This window comes from Diabrotica undecimpunctata, chromosome 3 (assembly GCF_040954645.1).
Source record: "Diabrotica undecimpunctata isolate CICGRU chromosome 3, icDiaUnde3, whole genome shotgun sequence".
In the NCBI taxonomy this organism is placed as follows: Eukaryota; Metazoa; Arthropoda; class Insecta; order Coleoptera; family Chrysomelidae; genus Diabrotica; species Diabrotica undecimpunctata.
The window spans coordinates 153600951-153612105 of record NC_092805.1 but is presented as its reverse complement, the minus strand read 5'-3'; the positions used below and the strand labels follow the sequence as shown (position 1 = coordinate 153612105).

The window sequence follows — 11155 nt, the reverse complement described above, 5'->3', positions numbered from 1 at the left end:
AAAGCTTTCGATAAAGTAAGATATGAAAAACTAATATCAATACTTATGAACAAGCGCATTGACAGTAAAATAATAAATATAGTGCAAACATTATATTGGGACCAAAGTGCCATAGTTCAAATTGATGGGTAACACTCGGAAGAAATGAAGATCTGTAGAGGAGTTAGACAGGGATGTGCTTTATCGCCACTTTTGTTTAATTTATATTCTGAAGAAATTTTCCAATACGCGCTCGACATTATAAAAGCGGGAGTTACCGTTAACGGAAAATTAATTAACCACTTACGACACTGTGGTCATAGCAACGAGTATAGAAGATCTACAACATCTTATCGAAAGCTTAAGTATGAATAGTGCTGAGATGGGAATTACTATAAACGCTAAAAAAACGAAGTACATGCTAATTACAAAAAGACCACAAAATATACATCACCTATTGACAATCAATGGTAACGTGATAGAACAAGTAGAAAAATATCAGTAATTAAGAACATTGATTAATGAAACCAATGATCATACTGCAGAAATAAACAGGCGAATAGAGATTGTCAGATCAGCATTTATACGAATGAATCCATTGTGTAAAAATCTAAATTTGGAGATCAGACTACGTACCGTTCGCTGTTATATATTTTCAATATTATTATATGGAGCTGAGACTTGGACATTAGAAAAATGCAATTTAAAAAGAATCGAGACTATCGAACTCTGGTTATACCGCAGAGTATTAAAAATATGGACTGATAGAATTACAAATAAAGAAGTACTGGAGAGATCTGTTGGCCGAAGGCAGATCTCATGGTTGAAGAATCTACGTGACTGCTATCAATGCAGATCGATTGATTCGTTTAGAGCAGCAAGTTCAAAAATAAAAATAGCCATTATGATTGCCAACCTCCGTAGGGAGACGGCACTCTAAGAAGAAGAAGAACTTAGTTGTAGTAACAAAGTTAATCATTAAATTACGTATTGTTTAATGCTTGTGTTATTTCCCACTTTGGTGGGTGGTCCTTCGACTTGGAATTAATTACCCTACTTAGAACGCTCTAAATGGTAGTAAGATCGCCTTCCTAATTTGTGGAACAAATCTTTCATTTATTTCTTCCAAACATTATAATTTAAACTGGAAGAGTATTGAAGAATTAAGCTATTTTAAACACGTTTTATAACGAGGCAACTTTGAAAAACATCCATCTGCAGACAAAGTTCATAAATAAGTATTTTATTTTCAGACCTTATGAAAGACCTTAGTTACTCTTGCTAGTACCCAATTCTAGCTGTTCTAGGTTCTTATGCGGAGAAACCATTTAGGGCGATTTTGAAATATGTTCAAGTAGTCGATTGATCATTTTTTCAAAGCAATTGTCTGAGGCATATGGGTAGGTCCGATTTAAATACATAGTTTATCCTATGCGGCGTGCCACATGTCACATGAAGGAAGTGTAATATAATTTTTTCAATGTTATTATTGAATCGTCCATACGTTCGACTATAAGGACGTTGTCATCTGCGAATCTCAAATGTCTGAGCTCCTCTCCATTTCTGCTGATTCGTATTCCACGAATATCAGTACTAATGGTTTGTTGTATTCTGCAGACTTTTCTATAGGTTCTTTATCACTAGCAAGTGGCATTAGTGCTAAATCTCGATCTAAATTCAGCTTCTTCGCTGAGCAGAAAGAAGTCTAACTTAACCTCTAGTCTTTCTTTATTAATTTTTGTGGAAAGCTTATATACTTATGTCTCATAGCCAACTGAAAGAACGGTTGTTTTTTAGGTCTGTCTTCTTTCTTGTATAATAAAACAGTGACTGCATTCGGTAAAAACTTTGGCCAAAGCCTGGATAATTTTATTTCCACCTAGTTTGATCCCCTCGATCACTACTCCATCATTGCCAGGAGATTTGTTACTTTTCATTTCTAAAAGTATTGTTTTGGCTTCGTATGGTGTTATTTCTGACATTTCTTCTGATTCCTGGTGGTTTCTGATCTTCAGAATGTTCAGGTTTTTATTATTTCTCTTGTATTGTTTTCTCTTATGTCTTTTCTGATCGATCGGTGCATATCTTTATTTAATTTCTTCATTGTTGTGTAGTTGGAGTCGTATTTTTTCATCAGCTGTCTTGTTTTACTTAGGAGCTCTTTGGAATTTTCGCTAAGTTTTTCTTTCCGGGTCATGACGGGTAGCACCCCTTTTCTGTTTCTTTTAGGGCCTTCGTTATGCTATTATTTACTTGTTTAATATCTCCTATTTCGTTTTGCAAGTCCTGCATATGTTTGGTTAGTGTATCTTCAAACATGTCATTGTTTTCTGGGAGAATCCATTTCTTCTTTTGTGCTTTTAAGATCATGTTGGTTCCTTCAGATCTTTGCTTGGATTAATCTGTGGTTACTTTCTATCCAAAATTTGTTGTGTACTTCGACATCTTTGATTATTTCTTTTTTGTTCATTATTATAAAATCTGTCCCATTATTGACACTGCCGTCTGGGCTTATCTTTTGTCTATTTATGTTGAGTAAAATGATCGAAAAATGAGTTCATCATGGATTAATTTTTTCATGTAAGAAGTTGAGTATTCTTTGCCCCAGCTCGTTTCTTTCGCCATATCCATACTTGCTAATTGCTACTTCTGTATAATCTTGTCTAAATCCCATTTTCGCATCAAAGTAGTCCATCATTATTGTGTTATTTGTTGGTGTACCATGTTTGTTTCTAGGTCCTTATAAACTTGCCCTTACCACCCTACTACCCGGACTTTAATCCAATTGAATTAGTGCGGGTTGCCCTAACAAGATATGTGGCAGATAAAAATGTGGAATTTACATTTCAAAAGGTTTATAAATATTGTGATAAATTTTTATTCAAATTTACCTAAGAGAAGTGGAAAAATATTGCTAACATGCTATTTCTTTCAAGCCTGATTTTATGGAAAAGGAACCAGCTCTAGATTTAATTATACATGGACGAGAAACATTATATATTGGAGACTACACGAGCATAGTTGTGTAGAGGAAGACCACAAAAATGATGGCTAGACCACATTAAAGCAAAAGTGGGGAGAAACTGGCACCAAATAGCACAAAACAGAGAAGAGTGGAGAACTCATGATGAGGCCTTTATCCAGGAGTGGATGCAAACAGGCTGAAGAAGAAGAATTCATATTTGACTTGTAAAATAAGGATAAATAAATAATACATTTGAAGGAAGATAGTGGCAATGATAGCGTGGATCTTTTAAAAAATAGCAGTTTCGAGAGAGAAGACGAACTTTAATTTTAATTTCATCTCTAGTAGTATGTTAAAAAGTGTGAAAAAAGAAATGTGTTCGTCACAACACATTCTACAAGTAAACAATTATCTTTTCCCAGAACAAATACGTAATTTAAACAATAGTTTCCATTTAAAAAGTTCCTTTACAAATTAAGCTCACACTCTGTAAACTTGTTGCACAGAGTGTACCAACGAAGCCAGGAGGGATAATGCAATATGCATCTATTTTCTTCCGAATGCGTTCTCATTTAGTTTTCTATGCAGACAGCAAACTTGCTAAGTCTCAAGCTATATTTGACGAGTAGAACTAAATTTTGGTTTACTTGCTACAGTTAAATAAACATTCCTCGTTGAAATTGCAGAGAGATGCCATGCTACCTGTGTCACAGTAACACTTAGATGTGTAAGGTTTGGGAAATAAAACAAAAAGCGTTTTTGTATATTATTTTCTTTTTATGAACTACAAATATTTGGCAAAACTTAATAATTCACAACCACAGTTTACGTTTTGCGCGTTTGTTTAAAAAAGAATTTACAAAACTGAATGTGGGCTTCAATTTTGTATTGCAAGATTGTCGAAATATATTCATTATTGCTAAGTAAAAACTGAAAAACACATGATGTACTTTCTGCCAATAGTTATTGCTAATTTAGAGTATGTAGGGATAGAGATGAGAAAGCTATATAAAATGGCCAGTTTAATTTTTACAAAAAGGTTAATTAATATGTTTAGTAAATAATTTATACATAATATTGATAAATTTAAATGGTTAAACTTTTCAAATATGCCTTTTCTTCATAGATATTTTATATTATACTCTTAATAACAATGGTGATAGTATGCAGCCCTGTCTATAGTGAAATTGACACTCAGAAATACGGTAAAATATACCATATACGGTACGGCAGTACGGCTAAGATAGGATAATGCTCTTCTTATGGTTGTCGGCCTTCGCCAGCTGTTGATTGCTCAATCAAGAGCGTCGCACAGGACTGGCTTAGATGAAATGCGTCTTCCGGCAGTATGAGTATAATATTTTATATTATGTATACATTAGAATAAAAAAGCATTGTAAAAGTTATAATAATTGAATACTTTACGAAATATATAAATGGCTTGGAAAGTACTAATTTTTTCTGAATGTTTTGTACTTGAAATACCGATTTTTTATACAAAACCCGAATAGTTTCGAGGTAGATTTACGAAATTAAACAAAAATTGTGATATAACACAACATGTACAATGATTTATGCAAAATAAAATAATATTCGTAAGCGTAATATTTCTTTTGTAAAAGTGCCGCTGAAAATTACTAACATAATCAGCCAAATATGGCCATAAAATTGTTTGCCCTAATTAGCATATAATAACCTCCAAGCATTTAATTTGTAATTACGGATGAGCATGGATGACAGTGCCTTTCGAAAACGAAACTACACTTTAGTCTTTAGTCCGACTTTGAGCACAGAGCTTGAAGTCCCATAAATTTAAAGCCGGTGAATCATTAAATGGTTGTACTAAACTGATAGTGTTGAATGTTTTGTGTTTTTCACAAAATACGGAACAACTTAGGGTGGGCTCTGCTGTAAGCCGTAATTTCTTGATGACTGATGTTAGCGACATAAGCATTTACAATATCAAAAAAGAAAAAGAACAAAATGGAACGTTGAAATCGTTTTCCAAAGTGGTAACGGATGTGTCAAATCAATTTTAGAATATTTGCATATAATGAGGTTTTAAGACGTTCCTTACGGAGAATTGTTCATTGTGAATTTTTTATAAAAAATTTACCGCCATAATTAAAGCTCATACATAACTTTATACAAGGTAATGAGAATATACCGCCGTTGTCTCTCTGCTTTATATCGGCTTCTGAAAGAAATTGGAGTTTATAAGTTTATAAGAAACGTGAGTGATGAAGCATCATGGTGAATCGTAGGTTAATCTTGGTCAATCTGTTAATTACACTAGCGATCATAAAATCTGGGTCACCTTAAAAATTTCAAGTTTATTGAATATTTTTGCATCTGGTGCAATAATAACCTTTTTTTTAGGCTAATGTATTTTTTATTTGTCATCAATGTTTGTTTTGAAAGAAAAAAAAACGGTTTTTTTATTGTTTTTATTGAAAAAGCAGAAAAAAACCAAATTGTTGACAAAACAGACATACGAAAAAAAAAAAAGAAAAAAAAATGAAAAATACAGAACGTGGTAAAACAGTGAAATTTCAATGACTAATATCGTGTATTGCCTCCCCTTGCTCTAATAACCTCTTGCAGACGACGGGGCATACTCTCAATTTTTCTCCGGATTACATGTTGTGGTATGTTATTCCACTCTCTCATTAACAGATCCTTAAGCTCCTGTGCGTTGTTAGGAGGTGGTGTATGGGTTTGAATACGTTTTTTCAAATCGTCCCAGAGATGTCCGATGGGATTCAGGTCCGGAGACCTAGCTGGCCGGGGTAACCTTGTAATTCCAACCTCGTTTAAGTATTGCATACTGATCCTGGCAACGCGGGGTCGCGCGTTGTCCTGCATAAAAACGGCGTCTTCTCCAAGCCCTGCCATGGTGGGCATAACATGTTCTTCCACAATCTCCGTAATGTACCTTCGTGCAGTTAAGGACCCATTTTCGATGAAGGGTAATTCTGTGCGGAAGTCGGAAGATACACCTCCCCAAGCCATGACCGAGCTTCCACCAAATCACATTCTTGGAGCAATGCAAGCTTGTGAAAATCGTTCACCGGTTCTCCTCCAAACTCTTACACGTCCATCGGATCCATTTAGGCAGAAACGGGATTCATCTGAGAATAACACTTTGCTCCAATCATTAATTCCCCAATGCGCGTATTGTCGAGCAAAAGCTACTCGTGCAACTCGATGCTCCCGGCGAAGTGGCGGTCCTGTAGCCATTACCCGAGAAGATAGTCCAGAAGAACAAAGACTTCTCCTGACTGTTGCAACGCTAACATTGCAATTTCGTACTTCCTGTAGACGATTTCGATGCATAACCGCAGTTGAGGTCCGGTTTCGTAAAGCCTGAAACATAAGAAAACGGTCATCTCGTGCCGTGGTCGTTCTTCTTCGTCCAGATTCAGGTCGTCTGGTTAGCAAACCCCTCTCCTGAAAGCGTTGAAGCACTCGTTGAACCGTAGAAAGGCTTACGCCAACAGTTCTTGCGACTTGCCGTTGAGTATGACCGTCTTCCACAAGCGCAACAATGCTTGCCGTTTCAATAACAGTCAAAGGCATTTTTGGCAAAAAATAAACAATAATAAACACTAATAATGGCACTAATACACACTAATGGTGGCAATAATAAACGTTTGTTTGTTGCGTTTGAACAGAAAGTCGAAGCACAAATGATACATTTAAAACAAGCGGCAGTTACAGGTACCGTTCATTTTGGGAAGTGTATAGTTTTCCGCGAAATCGGCATTATTGGAATTCTTTGTTACAAAGGAAACCACTAAGGCGACAACAATTTTCAGAAACATGCATTAGTTTGTATTTGTGTTATTATTATTTACGATAAAGCTCGTTAAAAATGAAATAACGGTGATTTTCAAGGTAACCCGGATTTTATGATCGCGAGTGTATAATTAATGTAATTACGAATGGTGCGATACAACTATACAAAACAGCCGCAATGATTTCCTCAAAGGTTTAAGTACTGGTTTAAAAGCACCTTCCAAACGAGGTCTACGAGGTAAAAGAGACTTTTTTCGAGGAGTTCTGTTCAAAATATGAGCTATTAGAAGCAGCGCGTGCTTTCTTAATACGCATTTCTATCTTAGCTGTACTGCTACAGCTACTACTCTCAGTGTGAATTTCACGTTTTGAGGTGAATTTCGTTTTTTCTTTTGGCGACAGTCTTATTCAACCTTCAACCGTCTTCTTTTCTTTGCTAATACTTTGTAGTTTTGTAGCCGATCTGAGTTTGTATACAAATTGAGTGGATTTTTTCTTTAGACTTTCTACTTTTTTGTAATGATTTTTATTCATTTGTTTTAATTCTATTAGGTATGTTTTATGTTTTCTTCGTTCGTTCATAAGATCAATGAGCTCTGGCGTTATCCATTCTTGGTTTATGTTGTTGTTCGTGAATCTGATGTCTTCTTCTTAAATCTTTACTATGGTTGTTTTTAGAATGGTTCATATTATAGTTTATATTACTTCAAACGTCTGTCTTTACTAAGTTCTTTATTGTTTTTTATTTTTTTCTCAACTTTGACTCTAATTTTTTTTTCTTTCAGGGTTCTTCAATTTTGTAATGTCTATTTTTCTTGTCACTTTTTCTCTATTAACTTTCAGAAATCTTTTGAGTCGAAAATCCATTATAATTGAATTGTGATCTCTATGAATATCTGTTCCAGGGTGTTTTAGTAGAAAAAATTATTGGATAAACATAAAATATAGGACAAAATGGATAAAAGAGAAGACCGGGTTCCAACCCGATTTTTAAAAAGAGATACGGGATTGTGAACCATTTACTTTATTATCAGTCATCAATTTATTATAACCGCTATTAAAAAAAAATGAGAATTTGGTGTATAATTTACCTTTTTATATAGTAATGAGACCATTATTTCCAAATCTAGCGACTGTATAAAAATTTCACCATTTTGCAATAAATACCAAACGTTCATATAAAAAAGATAATATTTTTAAAATGAATCAAATAACAATACACTTATTTCTATCTAAAGCTTCCTGAATATTATCTAACATTGGACTCTGATCCCTACTACTCAAAGTATCGATCATATTGATCAATTCTTTAAAAACAGCTACAACTTTCCAATTATATTTGGCGCTACATTCAATATACCCGGATTTCCAATGCTTCTTTACTAAATTTACTATATCCCTACGTTTCTCATCGCTACTATTCGTTATGGCAGGTTTTGAACTATTACTTGCACCCTCCTCAGGTACTATTAGATCTTGCTTATTGCCAACAACTAACAAAGGAACATTTTGCATATTCCTGGATTCACATATTTGTTCCCTAAGTGTTCTAACGTATTGAAAAGTGTCTATATTAGAAAGGTCGAAGACCAGGATGTATGCCGTGGCACTTCGGAGACCGTAGTATCGGTAGTTGGCCCACTCGTAGTAGGAGTTCACCGGAAAGTACGGGATTACTGGCAGGTCTGAAATTTTAATCTCGTACAGGCGCTCATTGGTTATTACTGATGGGTAGTACGTGTGTTTTCTTTCTGTGGGAATGTAGTCTTCGCAGAATTCGTTCCATACAAATTGCTGCAACAAAATATAATAGTTTAGATATAAATCAATACATTAATCAGGTAATCAAAATCATTTATTTAAATAGATAACAGAGTAGTAGTATATTAAGTTTTACAATTTATATCCAATCATGTCCGCTGGATGTTTTCACAAGTATGACATTATGGTCGATTTAAAAGACAAAGTTTTTAACAAAACTTTTGGCAAACACAATTATTAAAAATTGTTTAAACATGAGCGTTGTAAACTCGGTATTCGATAATCGATTGGATTCTATATTCGATTCGATTCGATAATCGATTCTATTCGATAATCGATTTAATTTGATTTAATTCCAGAATCGATTTGATTTGATTCGATAATCGATTCGATAATCGATTCGATAATCGATTCGATAATCGATTCAATAATCTATTTAATAATTGATTTGATGTTTGATTTGATTTGATTCCATAATCTATTCGACTCGATAATCGGTTCGATTCGATAATCGATTCAATTCGATAATCTATTCTAATACATATTTTATTTGATTCGATACGATTAGATTGTATTTTATTTTAGTTTATTTTATAAAATAAATAAAAATGACCTTATTTTAAATTTAAATTGTGGCGTATTCCCATAAAAAATAGTATATTTAATTTTATTTTACTTTACTATATTATTTTTTATTTTGTTTTATTAATTCTATAATCTAATATATCTATAATCTAAATACTGTTTTAATGGGAATAAGCCACAATTGAAGGTTAAAATAAGTTTATTGACGTTTCAATTTCCACTTCGGAAATCGTTCTTTCAATACAAACATTACTAAGTAAATAATTTAATAATGTTAATGTATGTTTTCTCCGTTTGACAAGACATCTTTCGTTAAGTCATCTTCTATTATAATACCTTTAATTCTGAAATTACCTTTAATCCAGATTCTAGATATCCGAACTTTATTCTCAGCAGACGCAGAGAGTGAAAACAAACTAGTACTAGCAAAAATTAGAATGAAAATAACACCAAAACATTTTCTAAATAGTAATTAATTTCTGTCTTAATATGGTTCAGATAATTTCAGTAAATCGGCCAAACAGGGTGAAACGGACTATCTGTTTAATTTATAAATTTTAATTAAAAACCGACTATGTTGTGCACTACACCAAGTTTAATAATTTAATCATTTTCAAAGAAATTAACTCTAGAAATCAGATGTGGATATATCATTAAATAGTGAAATAATTCATGAATCCTAAAATGTTGTCGTCTCTAGGCACCACTGGCATTATCTATATTATTTTACTAACTATCGGTTATATTTTAGCTAATTTTTATACATAGGAGAAATTGCCTAATATAAAACTAAGAAAAGTTAAAACAGTTCCTTAGAGTTGGCACTTCACACGCTGCTTAAATCTCGTGATCCGATTCTCACCCAATTCTTCTCACGAAGCTAATCGTAGTTCGTTCTTTGTAACTATTCCATTAAAGTCAGACACATAAGGCCGAATGAAAATGCTAGCTTTATTTGTTTAGTTTGACAAGCCGTAACGACATTCTGACCACGGTGCAACATTTTGAAAACTTTATTAATTACTAGGGAGTTGGTAATCAAGTTTGAACCAGATACGGAATATTTTGATTAAGTTAGAGGAGGAAATTATGTAGGTAATTATATGTAGTATACGGCTCTTAACTTTAGTTGCTCTATATAGTTTAGCTAGTTTTTGACATTGCCGTATCCTCGCTGTTACTATTAGTATAACTTTATAATAGTTTAAGTATTAAATTATTTTATATTTTGTTAATAATATATAAAATATATTTTATAGCTTAATTTGTTTTGATTATTCCATAAAGCTTCAAGTTTATAAGTATGTAAGATTCATTTAAAACTGTTTTTGCCTAAATAGAGATTTTTACACGTGTATATTACAAGTGGTGTACTGGACATTGACCAGCCATACATCTTTCGTAAAACAACCTTCAAAAATTCTCTGTAATTTAACTTAGAAAGTTACCTCGATTCATTAGACAGAAGTTAAATTTCATACAGAGTTGAAGAAAGTATAAGAGAAAGTATACCACCAAACTTCTAAAACTACTTTCCTTGGACCATATGTCAAATATTAACCAGAAATAGTCACATCAGCAATTGCACTCACGGGTTTGGTGTACGATACATATACTTATTAAGTAAACAGTATTTTAAGTACAGTTTTGTGTTGATAACTCGTATTAGCGTTAAGTTTTTTTTAATTTTTGTTTCTATTTGTTTGATCATGAAAATATAGAAAGAAATATCTTTCTAGAGTTCTACTATGGAGGCTACCCACATTTTCAAATCATTGTTACTTCTTCTTTTTCATTATTTCTTTGGGTTGAGCAGATAAGATTGGATTTTCGACTTACCTTTAAAAAAGATTGTGTATGCTTTTTTTAAGAAGCATGGTTTACGACACATGTACTAGAGCTGAGTGAGTTTGCAATAGTTGACCTCTTAATTTCGAGTTAAAATTGAAAACACATTTCACGATAGATTTTTATGGTTAAATTAAAAAGTGTTAATTTATTTCATTTATTATGAAGCTATAAATAATCCTAAAGTTTATTTATTTATTGTGTATATTACGTGTTTAA

General features: G+C 33.0%; 1 protein-coding gene across 1 annotated transcript in view; it reads right to left on the bottom strand.

Annotated features, from left to right (window-relative positions):
• Positions 1-3720: 3720 nt before the first annotated feature.
• Positions 3721-11155, bottom strand: part of LOC140437606 (ras-like protein family member 10B) — a 276384-nt gene continuing 268949 nt past the window's right edge. The window contains exon 3 of the mRNA XM_072527215.1: positions 3721-8536. Coding sequence (XP_072383316.1) covers positions 7949-8536 — 588 coding nt within the window. The 3' untranslated portion in view covers positions 3721-7948. The remainder of the gene's footprint in view (positions 8537-11155) is intronic.